The sequence below is a fragment of the Podarcis vaucheri genome (genome assembly GCF_965113315.1).
Source record: "Podarcis vaucheri genome assembly, chromosome: 8".
In the NCBI taxonomy this organism is placed as follows: domain Eukaryota; kingdom Metazoa; phylum Chordata; class Lepidosauria; order Squamata; family Lacertidae; genus Podarcis; species Podarcis vaucheri.
In genome coordinates this window covers 83,812,603-83,832,104 of record NC_138766.1, presented here as the reverse complement: position 1 = coordinate 83,832,104, position 19,502 = coordinate 83,812,603, and the positions used below count along the sequence as shown (strand labels likewise).

At 46.6% G+C, this 19,502-nt stretch overlaps 1 protein-coding gene across 1 annotated transcript in view; it reads left to right on the top strand.

Moving 5' to 3' along the window:
- The window catches only part of HHLA1 (HHLA1 neighbor of OC90), a 41,172-nt gene extending 21,670 nt beyond the window's left edge, over positions 1 to 19,502 (top strand). The window contains exons 14-18 of the mRNA XM_082235699.1: positions 309 to 380; positions 1,941 to 2,015; positions 15,778 to 15,928; positions 16,424 to 16,506; positions 19,134 to 19,502. Of these exons, the coding sequence (XP_082091825.1) occupies positions 309 to 380; positions 1,941 to 2,015; positions 15,778 to 15,928; positions 16,424 to 16,506; positions 19,134 to 19,177 (425 nt within the window). The 3' untranslated portion in view covers positions 19,178 to 19,502. The remainder of the gene's footprint in view (positions 1 to 308; positions 381 to 1,940; positions 2,016 to 15,777; positions 15,929 to 16,423; positions 16,507 to 19,133) is intronic.

The following is a 19,502-nucleotide window of genomic DNA, read 5'->3' as shown; positions in this document are numbered from 1 at the left end:
GCATTACGTATGGGGAAATAGTCTTGCAAAAATGTGTATTTTAGAGAAAATTACATACAAACAATAGAGAAATCTGCACCAAAATGCTGACAGGTTTCACTAGGCTCATCATCAGCGAATGGGGTTGGCCTGTGTGGACCTAAAAAAAACCCATTTGCACATCCTTTGGATTCATGAGAGAATCTCCTGCACCTCTCCCAACTTGTTTGAGGAACTGCAGTAACGTAACTGCTGTGAAACCCTTAACGCTACAAGAGTAATCCTTCTTGCCACTGTAATTAAGGTCATACGTGTTTCTGCTTTTGCAGCTGAAGCCCTTACGTTCTGGACGCGACCAGCTTCTTTGAAACGGACCAAAGCGCCTCGCCCAATGCAGACAGGTGAGCTTATTTTGCAGTGCAAGGAACCCACAACACTTTGGTGTATATAGCGAATTTCTTGATGATGGAAGCCATGCCCTAGCTCCAGGCTTTCTGTATATATTAGTGAAAATGGTTGCAAAAATATGTATATTAGTCCAAAATGCATTAGAAAAATGTATTTCTTGGGACAAATTCTCAGTAGAATAGTTAGAAATTTAAAATTTATTTATTGTTTTAAACAATTCAAATGTGGAAAATAGAATTTAAGATTGGGGAAAACTGAGATCATCACCATTTTTTAAAATTTGTATATCGTCTTTCTATCTTACAATATTCAAGGCAGTTTACAAGCTGAAGAAACAAAAAAATGTACATCTTATAACAATCTCCCCCCTCCAAATAATATTTATTAGTTTTTCAATTAGATACTCCACATACACATATTGTATTACATCATCTTATAACAATCTAATGCAATACAAAAATGTGATAATAAAACTTTAAAATAGGCAACCTACATCAAAAAAGTAAAATCCAACAATCATTAGAATAGTATTAAATAATATTAACATATAAAAGTTAAACAGAAATCCACTCAACAGTTACAATAAATAATTCCTAAACTATAATCAATAAAACAACGGCAAGCCACAGTACATAAAATAATACAATACAAATTGAGAAGCAGAGACTGGAGGGTGGAGCAAGGCAGGTGGAAGGAAGCCTTGCCTGATGAAGTCTCTCCTCTCACAGTTCTTCCTCCAGTGCCAGATGAAACGGACAGGTCCATCCATCCCTATTTAGATGTATGAGGAGGCTGGGATGCAGGGATGAGTCTTGCTCAACAACAATACACTTCTAATTGCCTTTGTCCACTTTCGTTTCCTGGTTCTTAGAAATGCACATGCAACTCCACGGGGAATCAAATTCCTTCAACAAGTTCCAAGGCACCCAGAGGCTGTACTGTACCTGAAGACTCTGGCTGGGCCCACAAGTCTTTGCAGAAGGTGCTGGTTGCCTGGAATATTGACACATGGTTCAGCACGTTCTGCAAAGATCCACACAATCTCACCAACCCACATGGTTGGGTCAGTGGTTATCTGCATTCTGCAGGATCAGGTCGCAGAAAAGACCAGTCCCATGAGGATGCACAGGCATCTCTCAGACAGGGCAGATTATTTGTACAGTGGTACCTTGGGTTAAAGACGCTTCAGGTTACAGACTCCGCTAACCCAGAAATAGTACCTTGGGTTAAGAACTTTGCTTGAGAATGAGAACATAAATCGTGCTCCGGCGGCGCGGCAGCAGCAGGAGGCCCCATTAGCTAAAGTGGTGCTTCAGGTTAAGAACAGTTTCAGGTTAAGAACAGACCTCTGGAACGAATTAAATACTTAACCCGAGGTACCACTGTAGTTGTTTATATCCTTGACATCTGATGGGAGGATGTTCTACAGGGTGGGTGCCACAATCTGTAAATTTTAAATCAGTTTTCCACAATCTTTCCCAGTCTTAAAACATTATATTATGACCTATATCTTGCCGCCCAGCTGATCTTTTATGTTCTGTTCCTGATTTCAGTGGCAGAAAACATGCCTCTTCCTGCAGCATCTACACCACAACAGAGGCCTGGCATTTTACTAAAGGTGCCCTCCAGTAAGTACCTATGTCTTGTGCTAATTTGCTATAAAACGTAGACCATATATGGCTAACCACTACCAGGCTAAGTTTGTTTACTACCATGCATGCGAATCTTTTTCTTTCTTTTTAATGAGTTCCCATAGCTTTCTTTACTGTAGATCCTACATCTATTATCCCAACTTCAAAGATATCCAACTTTGCAAATGCCCCATATTCATCTGTGTTTGGGAATTTTACAAATGCACCAAGTGTCTCATCCTGCAGCTAATCCATCTGTGCCAGTGAATTTGCCTCAGGCTGGAAAAAAGTTGGCTTGTTTCAGGGTTCTTCGGCTGCAGAAGGAAGACCAAAGCACCATTGCTCAAGACTTTCTATCTGCCATGGATTTGACAGGGAAATGGGGTTGGGGCCAATTTGGGGTCCAGGAACTGTCCTTTAACTGCAAAAAATATCACCTCCAAGTTTTGCTTCATAAGCTGAGTTTTTAGGGTTCGAGAGGAGGAGGTTAAAAGCATGTTTAACATCATCCTACTACTTCATCTTAAAATGGAATATGTAATAGGGATGCCAGAGTTCCAGGGCTGAAATGAAATCTCCTGGTTTGCCTGTCCCCATTCCAGGTGGCAGGGAGAGAGCTTGAAACTCTAGGTGGATGAGAGGGTCTTTAATAATAATAATAATAATAATAATAATAATAATAATAATAATAATAATAATAGAGCTATTCATTCAGCTTGCAAGCTTCAAAATAAGGACTCCAAAACTCACCAGTTTTGGAGGGGGGCACCAGAGGGCTGTTATGTACTGAGTTGAATAGGATCCAAACTGAAGCAGTCTGATTGGTCCTAGAACAATAGGATCCAAATTGCAGCAGTCTGATTAGTCCTAGAACAATAGGATTCAGAATGCAGCAGTCTGATTGGTCCTAGAACAATGCAGCAGTATGATTGGTTGGCAGGAACCACCCAATCCTGCTCCAGATAGAAGTGAATCCACAACCTGATTGGCTTACAGTAGAATTCCGGAATTAGCCAATCATGTGCAGCCCATTGTGTAAATAATGTATATAAAGCAGATACTGTGAGGGGACTTTCATTCATTCCTCCTCACCACTATGAGCTGAATAAAGAGCATGAAAACACTTTGCGACTGAGTATATTTCAGGGCATTTTGGCTGCATCCCTGGCATGCATGCATTCATGTACCCCTGTACAGAGCCTGTGGCAGACAAGCTATACTTGTGTGGGCATCTTCCATACAGCCCATTAGCAGCACTTAGGCTCTCTGTGTGGATTAAGGATGAATGTGCAGGGCAGGGGTGGGGAATCTCTGGCCTGGAGCTGAATACAGCTCTCCAGGCCCCTCTGCCTGGCCCCTGGCACTCTCTGCAGGTCACACACTTAGGGTTGCCATATTTCAAGAGGTAAAAATCTGGACACAAAAAGTTGTTGAGCTTTTTTGGGGGCAATCACATGATATCTGAAGCGTCTTCACCCCCATCGTTCTACCCAAACACTGAGGTCCAGCGCCGAGGGCCTTCTGGCTGTTCCCTCACTGCAAGAAGCCAAGTTATAGGGAACCAGGCAGAGGGCCTTCTCGGTAGTGGCACCCGCCCTGTGGAACGCCCTCCCGCCAGATGTCAAAGAGAACAACAACTACCAGACTTTTAGAAGACATCTGAAGGCAGCCCTGTTTAGGGAAGCTTTTAATGCTTGATGTATTTTTATATTTTGTTGGAGGCCACCCAGAGTGGCTGGGGAAGCCCAGCCAGATGGGCGGGGTATAAATAATATATATATATTTTTTAAAAAATAGCCAGACCCAGAGCTGCCTGCACACAAAAAATAACCCAAAATCCTGGAGATTTGCTTTGAGATGTAAAATTTCCCCCCGGATGTGCATGTAGGACTCCCAAAAGAGGACATGCCCAGGAATTCCAGGACATATGGCAACCCTACACACACCATGCTGGTGATTGCTTGCATGGTTGGAAGGCAAAGGTGGGGGTGCAGAAAAAGTAGCCCACTGCACACAGGTAAAATTTACATTTTTCCCACCCCCTTTTGCCTCCGCCACCACCCACCACCATCATGTGTAGTGACTGGCGGCAAGCCACTATTGCTCTGTATCCAGCAAGATCTGTCCAGGAAAGACAGGGGAAGCTGATAAGCAAAAGCACCTGGAGAATCTTGCCTCAATTAAATCCATGGGCTGTGTTCCCTTGCTTGAAAAAGGAGAGGAGCTTCTCCAACTGCTTTCTTGCATCAGCTGAACACTGAAGCTCACATTCCCCGGAGAAGGTATCCCAGAGGTGTCCCCTTTGGCTGGATCTTCCCTCTGGGCCATCTTTTCGTCACAATGGGATGCAGTGTTGTGCACAAGCCCAAATCCTTCAGGAGGGAGATTCTGTTTCAAGCCACTGAGTGAACTTTAACTTGATCCATCTCTGAAGAGCTGTCTCTACACACATCCTCCACCCTGGGCACCCTCCTTTGACATTAATGCCTGCAGAGCAAGCAGAAATTCAAGCGGTGAGGCTGATGTATCCCTGTGTGGGTGTCTGAGGGCCCTGATGTATCCCTGTGTGGGTGTCTGAGGGCCCTGCTCCTTCCTGCCACTCACCATCTGGCCCGGGGCGGGGCCTGAAGGACTCACAGGGACTGCTGCGTCTGCTGCCCAGGAGGACTCTCCTGTGTGAGTGTTTGAGGGCCCTGCTCCTCCCTGCCACTCACCATCTGGCCCGGGGCGGGGCCTGAGGCCTCATAAGGACTGCTGCGTCTGCTGCCCAGGAGGACTCTCCTGTGTGGGTGTCTGAGGGCCCTGCTCCTTCCTGCCACTCACCATCTGGCCCGGGGCGGGGCCTGAAGGACTCACAGGGACTGCTGCGCTCTGCTGCCCAGGAGGACTCTCCTGTCTTAAGAGGCCTCATGAGGCACCGGGACACCACTGCTGCGGCTTCACCGTGGGGGTTGAGGAAGGCCGCTCCCTCCTGTAGGCACACTCCTCTCAGGCCTAGGGGGCGGGGCCCACACTCGCCACCGCTACTGTTTTAAGGACACTGGTGTTGCCGTGGCAAATGTTTAAAATGTTTTTATATATTTTAAAATGTTTTATAGGGGGTTTTACTTTTTACTTTGTTGTACCACCATGAACGGTGGTTTTTATTGATGTATTTCTATTTTGTTCTGTTTTATTTTGGTTTGGGGTTGGCTATTGAGTGGGGTGGGGATTTGTTGTGTTGGCACAATTGTTTTTGATTTGATTTGTTTTCTATTCTGTAAATGGAGGTTGGTTTGAGGCTTGGGATTGCTACCGTGGAGGGGCGAGGGAGGTATGGCGGTGGGGGCAGATGTTATAGGCGAAGGGGATCGAGATACGGATATGCTCGTACCCCTTCCAATCTGCGCCCCATCCCGAGGGATGAAGGTAGGGTGAGCAAGGATTACTCACCTCCGTCACTGGTGTTGTGCAATGCCAGGTCTATAGGCAAAAAAACCGCCACCCTGCGAGACTTCTTCACCTCGCAGGAGGTTGACCTGGCTTGTGTGACGGAGACCTGGGTGCGCGAAGGGGTAACTGTTACCTTACGAGAGATGGCGCCCCCGGGTTTCTCCGTCCTCCACCAGTCACGGACTGTGGGCCGGGGGGGACGGGTGGCAGTATTAATCCGGGAAGATTGTTCTTTCAGGGCTCTACCATCGCCATCGATCCCCGGCATTGAATGTGTTGGCCTAGTGTGGGGCTCCGAGGAGAGCTTGGCTGTCTGGCTGGTGTACCGGCCACCTAGCGCACCAGCAGCCACCCTGTCAGGCCTGCTGGAGGCGGTGGCCGGCTGGGCCTTGGAGTTCCCCAACCTATTGGTACTGGGGGACTTTAACATCCATGCTGATGCCACTCCCTCCTCACAGGCTCTGGACCTGGTGTCTTCCATGGCGACACTAGGGCTCTCCCAGTTTGTTTCGGGCCCCACACATCAAGCAGGCCACACGCTGGATTTGATCTTTGGCGCCGGTATAGATGTGATCATGTCTCCCTCGATGAAGGTGCCATGGTCTGATCACTATGCACTGAAAGCCAGGATTGATTTTCCACCCCCACCCTGCTTAGGTGGCGAGCCAATTTGGGCTCGCCCGCGGAGGCTGATGGACCCTGATAGATTCCGTCAGGCCTTGCGGGACCTTGCTCCCCCTGGCGACTCATTGACTGAGCTTGTTGAGGGCTGGAATATCCAGCTCCTGGCAGCCATCGATGAGATCGCACCTAGGCGCCCTCTGCGACCCCGCAGAAACCGGGCTCCCTGGTTTACCGAGGAGCTTCGGAAAATGAAGCGGGACCTCAGACGGCTAGAGCGAGTATGGCGGGGTGCCCGTGACGGAGCTTCAAGAACATCTTATAGGGTTTTTATGAAAACCTACGAGATGGCAGTGAAGGCCGCTAAGAAGTCCTACTTCTCGGCCTCCATTGCATCCGCTAGCTCTCGCCCGGCGCAATTATTTAGTATAATTAGGTCTTTAACGTCCCTCGAAGGACAGCCAAATTTAAATAACAATTCGGCACACAGCTGCGAGGCATTTGCGAGCTCTTTTGCGGAGAAGGTCCTGTTGCTCCGCCATGACCTCCCTGCCAATTTGGATACAATGAAGGAACTGGAGGCCCCTCGACTGTCCTCGGGTCCAGTATTGGACCACTTTGACCGGATATCCCCAGCTGATGTGGACAGACTCCTCCAAGCTGGAAAGCCCACCACTTGTCCTCTTGACCCGTGCCCGTCCTGGCTGATTAGAGCGTGTCCAGACGAGGTGCGGGCCCCCCTGGGTGATATCATCAATTTGTCCCTTGGCACTGGGATATTCCCAGGGGAACTGAAGGAGGCAGTGGTGCGTCCGCTCTTAAAGAAAACATCATTAGATCCTTTAGATCTATCCAATTACCGCCCGGTTTCGAATCTTCCATTCCTGGGTAAGGTGATTGAGAGAGCGGTTGCTGAACAGCTTGGTAGGTTTCTGGATGAAACATCTGCTCTCGACCCATTCCAGTCCGGCTTCCGCGCTGGTCATGGGACCGAGACGGCTCTGGTCGCCCTAACAGATGATCTCCGCAGGCAGCTGGATCGAGGCGGGTCGGGGCTGCTGATTCTTCTAGACCTGTCAGCAGCCTTTGACATGGTCGATCACGAACTCCTGGACCGCCGCCTTGCCGACGTGGGGATCCAGGGCACAGTCCTTCAATGGCTGCGCTCGTTTCTCTCCGGTCGGGGACAGAGGGTGGCGCTTGGGGGGGAATTGTCATCGCGCCACTCCTTGGTGTGTGGAGTGCCTCAGGGTGCAATTCTCTCCCCGATGCTTTTTAACATCTTTATGCGCCCCCTCGCCCAGCTTGTCCGGAGTTTTGGGCTGGGTTGCCATCAGTATGCCGATGACACCCAACTCTATCTGTTGATGGACGGCCATCCTGACTCGGCCCCAGATACACTGACCAGATGTCTGGAAGCTGTGGCTGGATGGTTACGTGGGAGCCGGTTGAAGTTAAATCCTTCGAAGACAGAGGTCCTCTGGCTGGGACGGAGCGATATGGGATTGAGGGGGCAACTCCCGTCTCTTGCGGGGGTGCAATTAGTGCCAGCATCATCCGTGAAGAGTTTGGGTGTAATCTTCGATACCTCCCTCTCTATGGAGGCGCAGATTACAGCTATAACAAAGGCGGCATTTTTTCATCTCCGCCAGGCTAAGCAGTTGGCTCCTTATCTCTCTCGCCCTGACCTAGCCACTGTGATCCATGCGACGGTCACCTCCAGACTGGATTATTGTAACTCGCTCTACGTGGGGCTGCCCTTGAGACTGACCCAGAAACTCCAGCGGGTGCAGAATGCCGCAGCGAGACTCCTTACGGGGTCTTCGCTGCGAGATCATATCCATCCGGTGCTGTACCAGCTGCACTGGCTCCCGGTGGAGTACAGGATCAGGTTTAAGGTGCTGGTTTTAACCTTTAAAGCCCTATACGGCCTAGGACCCTCGTACCTACGGGACCGCCTCTCCTGGTATGTCCCACAGAGAAATTTACGGTCTGCAAATAAAAACACCCTAAAGATCCCAGGCCTCAGAGAGGTTAGGCTGGCCTCAACTAGAGCCAGGGCCTTCTCGGCCGCGGCTCCAATCTGGTGGAACGCTCTGTCACAAGAGACTAGAGCCCTGCAGGACCTGGCATCCTTCCGCAGGGCCTGCAAGACAGAGCTGTTCCACCAGGCCTTTTGTCAGGGCGCAGCCTGACCCCCTCCTCTGGCAATCTGCACAAAAATTTGCTTGATGGTTGCCATTAATTTGATTTTAATTTGATTTAATTAATGTTATAATGAATGTTTTAGAATGTTGAACTATTTTTATTGTTGTTAGCCGCCCTGAGCCCGGCTTCGGCTGGGGAGGGCGGGATATAAATAAAATTTATTATTATTATTATTATTATTATGTAGAGGCTACCCAACCGAAATTGCTAAGACTTGCCGATCAGAAGGTCGGAGGTTCGAATCCCCATGACGGGGTGAGCTCCCGTTGCTCGGTCCCTCCTCCTTGGTTGTGTACCTTTTGATGTGTTTTATTTATTTTTATTTATTGGACGCAGGTGGCACTGTGGGTTAAACCACAGAGCCTAGGGCTTGCCGATCAGAAGGTTGGCGGTTCGAATCCCCGCAACGGGGAGAGCGCCGTCCCAGCTCCTGCCCACCTAGCAGTTCAAAAGCACATCAAAGTGCAAGTAGATAAATAGGTACCCCTCCAGTGGGAAGGTAAACGGCGTTTCCGTGCACTGCTCTGGATCCCCAGAAGCAGCTTAGTCATGCTGGCCACATGACCCAGAAGCTGTACGCCGGCTCCCTCAGCCAGTAAAACGAGATGAGCGCCGCAACCTCAGAGTCAGTCACAACTGGACCTAATGGCCAGGGGTCCCTTTACCTTTATTAACAGGGCAATCTTAAAATGTCCACTCAAATGGGCCTGATCATCATCCTTATCAACATCATTTAAAATTCTTAGTCTTAATCTTTCCTTGAGTAATAGCTCAGCAGAGTCCTTCAGGGTGGTTCGTAGGCTGTTGTCACCTATATCAGTGAATGAAGACTGGGGTACTTCCTCTGTGAGTTGCATGCTGTGGAAACAGTAAACCCAGATTAAATAAGGCAATTGTGTGGGGCACCATTTTTGGTGAGGACGACGTCTTCTGAATGCTGCACACACAAAAAATATCTGCAGGATCGACTAGCATCGCATCCACAATAAACTGCTGGGTGGAAGTCCCTCTAAGTGCCAGTAAGGTTGTGTATAAGATTGCAACGGCAACCTCATGTAGTTGAATGGGGAGAAAGGAAGCATGTGTTTTGAACTTCCCACTGGAATATGTGGTTCTTCAGAATGCTGGATTTGGCTTGGTTGTGCCCGCATATATATATTTTTAAAGGATAATCAAATGTTGGAAATGCAATTACATTATTATTTGAGTACTGAGCCCGTGGGTAGTTAAAATATGGCCTGGGACTCCTGTCTTGGACTGCGGGGATTTGGGGACATGAGCCGAAAGAAGGAGGGGCAAATGGCTCAAGCGTATCGCCAGGTGTGCTTCTCTCGTGTTTCTCTGCAGTCGGCTTTTCAGCTGAAAAGATGGCTGGTAAAAAAAACCAAGAACACCAAAGGTACAGGTCACTTCATCAAATTGTAGCTTGGTGGCAGGGTGCATGCTTGGCATGTAGAAGGTTCCAGGTTCAATCCCAGGCATCTCCATTCATAAGGACCTCCATGGAGCAGGACTGGGCAAACACCTTCCTGTTTGACACCCTGGAGCAGGGGTAGCCAATTTTGGTGCCCTCTGGATATTGGTGGACTCCAGCTCCTGTCAGGGCCAGCCAGCATGGCCAATGGTCAGGTATGATGGGAATTGCAGTCATCTTGGCTACCCCTGAGTCATGATCAGTCAGAGAACAAAATACTGGGCTAGATGGATGGAGCTGTGTTTTCTTTCCCTTGGTATATAGCAAGGGCATGCCCTCCAACATTCCTCAGATGAAAATAGAGACACATTCGACATCAGTGTCCCTGTCCCCCTGCACACCTCTTCCTCAGAGGCTGCGGCAGAAACGCAGACCCAGCGGCCGAACGAAACAAGCCAGAGCCAAGCGATTGCAATGGCTGCTCTTCCCCTTGGAGCCATGGCACCAGCCTCATGGACAAGTCCTGCCCCTTTGCTCCCGCACACACCGCTTTCTTTATGGGAAACTGACCAACTGAGGAAAACAGTGACCAACTTTCTTAGCCGTGTTCGTGTGCCCCAGATCTTGTTTTCACAAGAAAAGGAAATGGTGCCATATTGAGTGAGCGGTAGGGAGAAATGTGTGTCCTTCTGACACACAGATCTAGCCTTCTAGTAACACATTGAAACGCTGTGCAGAAGGGAAGGTCCTTGGGGAATTTGGGACTCTGTGTGGAAAGGTGGAAAGCTATGATAGCGTAAGGGTTTTTTTGATGATCCCAGTATTTTGAGGGTAGTTGGAAGGTATGTGAAGGGGGGCCAGATGTAGGCCTCTGGGCCTCTAAAAAATTCTCCTCAGGGCACACCTTTCTCTGGCTTTGTTCTGTGCCCAACTCAAGTACATTTGCCTTGTTCTGTGTCCAACTGCAAGTACTTTTGCCTGGCACTCTTACTTTTATGCCCATTGAATAAAAGTAAGAGTGGCACCCAGTGCTCCACACACTTTTGCCTTTGGCCTTGCCCACCACAGGCGTGTGGTTTCTGGAAGGTTCTCCACAAAGGAAGGTGAGCCTTGGACTGAAGCATGGTCCCTGCCCTGGTATAAAGCTGCTTTTTATGCCTCGTGGCACACTTGCTGATGTGGAGCCACTCCTTATCATTTTGAAGTGAGGACAGCAAAAGCAGCCCACCATAGGCTTCCCAAAGCAAAATGGCTACTGACAGGAACATGTAAATTTGATTTACTATACTGTCCTTCTATATTATACGGTGGACCCTCCGGATACGAACTCAATTCATTCTGGGGGTCCGTACTTACCCTGAAAAGTCCGTATCCAGAGGCACCACTTCTGTGCATGCGCACGGCGTGATAGAGCGCTTCTGTGCATGCGCGAAGTGAAACCTGGTTTGCCGCGTTCGCCACACAAAATTACTTTACCTGAAGGTAATGTAACTTGAGGTACGGCTGTATTTCTACACTGTCCTTCATCCAAGGGTCACAGGGTGGTTTACAATATAGAAACGCAAAAATACATACCACCGCAGCAAACAATGGGATAACAGGAATCCTGAGTGGGAATCAACCTTTGCAGGCTGTCAACATGCCATCTTTGCAACTTCTGTTCTAAGCAGAACGTCGGTCTTAAGTCTTCTGGGAAACAAAAGCATGGATTGAAAAGACTTTCTCCTTCATGTCTGGAAATGATAGCAAGGTAATCCATTGCCTTCTCCACTTTTCCCTTGCTCCTTTTGGCTTTCGTCCACTTAAAGCATATATTTTGTTCACTGGAACACAACTGTTTCTTTCAGGCAGGTGACGAGGGGCGGATACTTCTGAGAAGAATGAGGCCGTTGTCCCTGGAAGAAGGTAAATGTGTATGTGAACGTTTTCAGCTTCAGCTTTGAAGAACATCTTCTTCACCTTAAAATGCCCCCCACTGAAAAATGACCCATCATCTCTGGTTTCTCTACAGGGACATAATGAGATGGTGGGACAGAGTTGGTACCTGCCATGTGATGAAGCTACAAGTCTCCTCCCTTTGCCAATGGAGATGCTTCTAAAGTTTTTAAAGAAAGCTAAGACTCTTGAGTAAATAAATGAAAATGAAAAGGCTCTCTGGGCTTCAGATTACTGATCAAGACTGAATAAAGCCTCACCTCCCAAGCCATCATCCCAAAGGAATCATTTTACAGAAGGAGATAATGAGATTGCATCCATCATATTCCTTTGATTCATTCATATTATAATAAAATTGAACCAGCCATTTTTGTCCTATGTGGATAGAGACTGGGACTATAGAGAATGACCTCTAGGGTCCCAAGGTACAGTTTGAAGACACAATGGACCACCTGTTTGCTGAAGATCTCGGTCTGGTCAGTGCCCAGGTAGCAGACCACCTGGGAACCACATGTATGCTGCTTGGGCTCCATGGTGGATGGGAAGTGGGATATATATGTAAGAAAATGAATAAATGTGTTATATTCTGAATTCTGTCTCTTGCCCATGAAGTGTCACCCAATTGCCAAGATGGACCCAAGGCAGTTTGCAAGTTATGGACAAATCACTTTCAGTCTAAGAAACTGTCAATAAAACTGTTCATGTACGTTGCTCTTGAATGTTTTATTTATTTAAGCTGTTTATATCCGGCTTTAGCTATGATCGTCTCTAAACAGTGTATAAGAAATTGCAAAGAAGAGGTAAAAAAACCCCACAAATAAACAGTCCCAACTATAAAACCGGACTTCAATTAAAACGCCTGCTGCAACAAACAGTCTTCAGTAGGTGCCAGAAGTTCAACAGGGAGAGGGTCTGTCTGTCCTCAGCTGGAATGACTGCCTGCTGGGAGCCTGAAGGGCCCTGTTCTGCCTCTCTCCACTGGGCTTGTGGCGGGGCCTGACAGGTTCCACAAAGGACTGCTGCTGCTGCTCGACATAGAGGGCTTCTTTAATATTGTTTTTATTTTTTATCTGTGTCATTTTATATTGTTATTGATATCAATGTTGTATTTTTAGTTTTAGTTTTTATGTTTTATGTGGAAATTGTTTTCCATTTGGTTGTGTACCTTTTGATGTGCTTTATTTATTGGACGCGGGTGGCGCTGTGGGTTAAAGCACAGAGCCTAGGGCTTGCTGATCAGAAGGTTGGCGGTTCGAATCCCTGTGACAGGGTGAGCTCCCGTTGTTCGGTCCCAGCTCCTTCCCACCTAGCAGTTCAAAAGCACGTCAAAGTGCAAGTAGATAAATAGCAAGTAGATAAATAGATAAATTACCTCCGGCGGGAAGGTAAATGGTGTTTCCGTGCGCTGCTCTGGTTCGCCAGAAGCGGCTTAGTCATGCTGGCCACATGATCCGGAAGCTGTACGCTGGCTCCCTCGGCCAATAAAGCGAGATGAGCGCCGCAACCCCAGAGTCGTCTGTGACTGGACCTAACGGTCAGGGGTCCCTTTACCTTTACCTTTATTTATTGTTTATGACTTTTGTTATGTTGGTAATTATGTAAATCTTGTCATGTTGTAAGCCGCCTTGAGCACTGTTTTAACTATGGAAAGGCGACATACAAATAAAATGATGCTGATGATGATGGAAGGGAGTTCCATAAAATTGGACAAACGGTTCTGAAGGCATGGTTCCTGGCATGGCTGCAGGCTGTGCTGACGTCACATGGCCTTGGGCCCCCTCAGTCTTGGGGTCAAGGCAGCAGCACTAATCTCTGCTACTGGGTTATCTAGCCTTTTGGCTCGCCATTCCACCACCCACCATTCCATTTCTGCTCCAAGAAGCTCAGTTCACCCTGTCTCTCATTAGATCTTTGTGACAAACCTGGGAGGTAAGTTTGGAAACGAGATAATGACCGCTGTAAGACCACACGCTGTACTTTTGGGCTGAGTTTGGGGCTGGTGGGGGTAACCTTGGGCAGGAAAATGAGTGGGTTAGAGGCCAGGATGACTTTAAAAAGATGGGATTCCATTTTGCTCACTAGCTCACCCAGCTCTTAAGGTAGTTTTGTGCCTGTCTCTTTGAAGACGACAGCAGCTTTATTTCTCTGCCATCAACGAATGCCACTTTTTATTAAATTCATGATGGGCTCCGACAACTCAGGTGTATGTCAACAGAGCTTCATTACTCTAAGGGTAACCTCCATAACCTCTCCTATCGTGTAACACAACCAAAGCCATAAGGAATGCAAGGCATTGGGTGGGTGGGGAGAGATTCAATTACCTTGTCCAAAGAGATTACGGCTCAGAGAGCTTGCAAAAATGATGTACAGCTGAGTCTTGATTTCAAATGCCTGGCCTAGGCAGCTCCAATAACCACAAGCATCCCTATAGGATTGACTGCACCAGGCTTTTGACAAACACAAGTCTATTAAGCGTGGCTATTTTTCTGCATTGGGTTAGCAGGACTTGCTTGTGCCCCCTGAAAATCATGAACCACTGGTAAGTGATCCCCTTTGGACTGAGATAAACAGGCAACATCAGCTAGAAATGCAAAAACGCAGCGATTTCTGTTCCACTTGTATTCAACACAGTCAGCACTGTTTCCATTTCACTGCAGTTTGGTTTCTGCAAAATACTCTGCCATTTGTCTCATATGACATTATTTAATGTAAGCTGCATAGCTTACACACGTTTCAATGTAAAGGAAATGTCAAAACACTGTTTAAAAAAATAATTAAGTTTCATCTGTAGGCTTAAAAACAGCAACAGCCTTGTGAATGAATACAGTGGAAACTCAGTTCTCAAACGTCTCCGTTGACGTACGATTTGGAACCCGAACACCGAAAACACGAAAGTAATTGCTTCCGTTTTTGAATGTGCCTTGGAAGTTGAATGGATTCCGCTGCATGTTTTTCTATTTTTTCAATGGATTTTGCCAACCGCCCATTGATCCTCAGTGTTTGAACGTTCCAGAAGTCGAATGGTCTTCCGGAATGGATTATGTTCAAAAACCAAGGTTTGACTGTATTGATAATGCTTGGCTGATTTCTGCTCTAAATCTCAGATGAATGTGTGAACTTCAGCAATTCTGGCTTCCTTTTCCATTTTCATCAGAATCCTCTGACCTCACCACTGCCAGAATGATGTAGTGGCAGGAGGATGAGGAGAAGGAGCTGACCACTGAAGCCATGGTACACTTGGCTCTGCACCTGCCCTCCTCCACCCCCTGTTTTTTTAAACATGGGTGGCAGGAGCAAGGAAAATTATTGGAGGGCCTAAAGAGCTTTGTTGATGACTCTACGCCTAGTTCAACATTCTGTCCCCACTGTGGCCAACCAGATCTCTACAGAAAGTAGACATGAGTGCAATAGCTCTCTCCCTAGGTTTATTGGTATTCAGAATCATACCATCTCTGACAGTGGAGGCTGCAGATAGCCATCAGAGCTGGTAGCCACTGATAGTCTTCTCCTGCATGCATTTGCCTAATCCTTGTGGGAAGGCCTCCAAGTTGGTAACCATCATCACCTAAAGTGTGATGAGAGCCAGTGTGGTGTAGTGGTTAAGAGCAGTAGATTCGTAATCTGGTGAACCGGGTTCGCGTCCCCGCTCCTCCACATGCAGCTGCTTGGGCTAGTCACACTTCTTTGAAGTCTCTCAGCCCCACTCACCTCACAGTGTTTGTTGTGGGGGAGGAAGGGAAAGGAGAATGTGAGCCACTTTGAGACTCCTTCGGGTAGTGATAAAGCGGGATATCAAATCCAAACTCTTCTTCTTCAAGTGGGAGCAAATCTCCACTATGAGCTGTGTGAAGAGTTGTCCCAAGTTCTCACAGGGTGGGAGCGGGAGGGAAACTCTCCTGATCCAGTTTCTCCAAACCTTTCCTAATTTTATACACCTTTCTCATGCCCCAAAGTCTTAATTTTTTTCCCCCTAACCTAAAAAGCCCCAAACATTGCAACTTCCCCACTGTAGAGAATTACTCCAGCACCTTGATCCATTTGGCTGCCCTATTCAGGACTTTAGCAAGTGTCTTATTCCTGTGCCTCTGACATGCCAAACATGTGGAGCTACTGTCAAGGTCTACTTGGAGATTATCTTCTCCCTTGTAGGATGTCCGCAGGCAATGAAGAAAGGCACCTCCATGACTACACCGTACATCACGGCTCAGAAGATAAACCCTTGTGTGATGGAGCTGTGCAAATTTTTCCAGCAGTGCCTCTGTGCAAGGGACAGAAGCTACTCAAGAGATGAAGCTATGAGGTAAAAGGTAGAACCGGTCTCACCTTGGTTTTTATCCTAAATTTGGGGAACAGGGAAGGATAATTGAGAACATTGAGTTTGCATGAGGAAGTTCAGACCTATACAATTATAGCAAAGAGTTTTCAAAACATAGAATTCTGGATTCTGTTGGATGGAGAGGTCCCTCTGCCCGCTTCCTCAAGAGCTCTAAGCTTGGGCTGTATTGTCCCATAGCCAAGGTTAGCTACAAAAGATGACACAGTCCAGGTTTCTCCAAGCACTGGATTGCCTCAAGATTCATGTCTTGCCACTCACTGACTAGAAATACCAAACTCACATTTTATGACTGAAAAGCCATGGAGTGCATCTCCAGTGTTGTAGTTGCTGATGCCTTTGTTCTTATGACCCTGCCATGAGTTTGTGTGGTGGTTCTGCGTAATTGTGGAATGACTAGATGATCAGATCTTATTCTAATCAATATTGTATTGATCTTGTGATTCTGGTTAAATTTTTTAGGTACTGTATTGAAAACTATTCCTGGTTCTTGAAGAATGCAACATACATCTGTGAAAAAGTCAAGAGGGCTGCCCATTCAAGGAGTAAGTAGATGTTCCTCAATGGTGTTTCATAATGTTTTCTTTCTCAAATATAATGGGACAAATTCTCATCTGGCTCGCAGGGTTTTGGGGATGTGGCCTTGAAATGGACAATGGAAAATATTAAGACTAAATTAATTGCATTTAGTACCCACTGAAGTCAATAGGATATGGTTAGCCATGACTACTTTTTCCACAATGACCTTCAGTGGGACATCAGTGAGACTAACTTAATCCAGGTCCATCCTAATGGGTCTACTGGCTAGTAGCTATGGGTAGACCTTGGACTAGGCAGCAGACATTAGTTTTCAACAAACAAGTAGACTTGGTGTTCAGCTCTTTTCTCTGCTGCAAATTGAGCACAGATTTCCTCCTTTTTCACAAGATTGCAGGAGAGCTTGCAGGCACCCAAAACCTGAATTCCCTAGGCTTGCCTCCCTTTCCCTTGGACAAAATCTATCTCCTTTCCCACTACCCTTCTGTGATTACAGGACAGGATAGCTTGACCACAGCTGTTCGTGCACTGGCAACCTCAAGTCTGGATTAACATACAAGGCCCTTTACAGCACCATGTTACTTAAGAAACCATCATAGACCCAGTAAGGTTTATACTTCACTTCTTGAAGTCCCTAAAACATCAGAAGCCTGCTCCACAGCAACTCAAAACAGGACTTTCACTGTGACTTCCCCTCTTTGTGGAACAGCATCTCTGTTGAGATCATACAGGTGTTCACTACCTGTACTTTCTGGAAACTGCTGAAGACATTTTTTATTTTGACAGGTTTTTCCATCTTGGTGTAATAATAAGAATAATTTTATTATTTATACCCCACCCATCTGGCTGGGTTTCCCCAGCCACTTCATTAGGCATTGATTTTGTATTGTTTAAAAAACCTGTATCTGCCCCTTTTCGGGTATTGTTTTAAAATTGGTTTTGATTGTTGTTACAGTATGTTCGTAAATAGCCTTGACACTGATTTGAAAGGCTATTCAGAAATGGATGACAAGAATACAATACTTTGTGCTTTTGCACAGAATGTTTTCAGAGTGGCTTGCTCCCAGCTGACTTTACTTAGGTAACTTTATCTGCAGCCTTGACAGTCCATCACTCCATCCTTGAAGTGGGGGACTATTGCTCACAGGGACAAATGAAGCTGCCTTGCACTGAGTCAGCATTGTATACTGGTTGTGGTTCTTCAGGGTTTCATGGAGGACTTTCTTGCAGACCTTCCTGGGGATGCTGGGAACTGAACCTGGGGCATTCTGCCTGCAAGGCAGATGCTGTATCATAGAGCTATGGCCTTCCCCATCTTTTGGTTCCCAAGCTTCTCTTCCTCCAGCCCAGCTTGCTGTCCCTAACCTCTGGGTGAAAGGATGGAAGGAAGGAGGGGTGCATGGGTGGCGCACAAAGAGGAAGCACAGACAAGCTCATTTAGCTCCTCACCTTCCTAAGTGATTGCTTATGAGTGGTAGACCCCTGCCATATGGAATATTGCACTTTGCACATGCTCAAGGCACTCAGGAGGTAGAACCAAAGGAGGGTAGTGGGTGGAAGCAGAGGATTTTTTTTAAGGGTGCCATCGAAGCCACAATTTTGGGAGTGTGAACCATTGCTATATATTAAATATATGCAAATAAGAGAAGACTGAGAGGTGATATGAGAGCAATCTTCCATTATCTGAAGGGAAGATGGAGCAAGCTGGCTTTCTGCTGCTCCAGAGGGTAGGACTCAAAGCAATGGATTCAAGTCACAAGAAAGGAGATTCCAACTAAACATTAGGAAGAACTTTCTGTGGGAATGTTCAAGGATGCAGGAGAGGATATATTGTTTGATTATAGCCTTTCCAACTTGTGTTAACGAGTTCACAATTTAGTACAGTAACATTCCCCTTTTTAAACTCACAGCGGATGCATTTGCTCAGGCTCGCTAAAGCCTCTATAACAACTATTCTGGTATTTTCCCCTTATTGCCTCATAAAAGATAAGACACGACACGGTCTTCTATAAAAGTATAAAAAGAGTTTACTCACATTCTGTTCACAATCGGATCCCAGAAGGCAGACTTAGCTTAGAAAAGTTACATACACCTGGAAACTATCTCATAAGGAGACAGTCCCTTTGTCCTCTCTTGGATGGAGTCAAAGACAGCATCTTTGGCTAAGCAGATGTTGCTTCTTCGATGAAAGTAGTCATAGAGAGAGAGATGGTGGCCAGTCCTATGCATTTGTTACCTGCACAGGTGAGGCCATGCCCACCTCTGGTCACATGCAGAGGAAGTCTGTCCCAGCCCAGAAGGAAACAGGAAGTTTACCTGCTGGCTGGACAAACATTCCTCCCCATGTGTAAACATGTTCACTCTAGGAATGTTGTACTTGACTGCTCTTGTGTTTCACATCCCACACTTTCTAATAGTAGGAGCTGTTCAACTGTGGAACAGACTCCTACAACAGGTGATGGTGTCTCCTTCCTTGGAGGTTTTTAAGCAGAGGTTGGATTACCATCTGTAAGGGATTCTTCAGCTGTGATTCCAGCATTGCAGGGGACTGGTTCAGATGAAGCTTTGGGTTCCTTCCGACTCTACATTTCTATGATTCTAAGATTGTTAAGAGCTTCCTCTTTTGCTTTTTCAGCTTTAAAGCAAAAATGCCTTGCAAGCATTTGCAGAGCTATTTAAAGCCCAAAGAGGAGTCACTGCTAAGGAGAAGACTCACACAAACTCTTAGACTTCATCCCATTATCCAGCGCAAGAAATCACTGCCGGGTATGAAGAAGAAGAAGAAGAAGAAGAAGAAGAAGAAGAAGAAGAAGAAGAGAGGAGAATGAGTTTTCCCCTGTAGTAGGGTAGAATATTTTCCATTCCAAGCACTGATTAAATGAACTGTAATAATAGGAGGTGGAACTCAAGCATGAAACTAAACTTAAATGATTATTATTTTTTTGTACATTGTACTTCATAAAGTGTAATCATTAGTATTGTTGCGGGTGCATGTTGAGGGTTG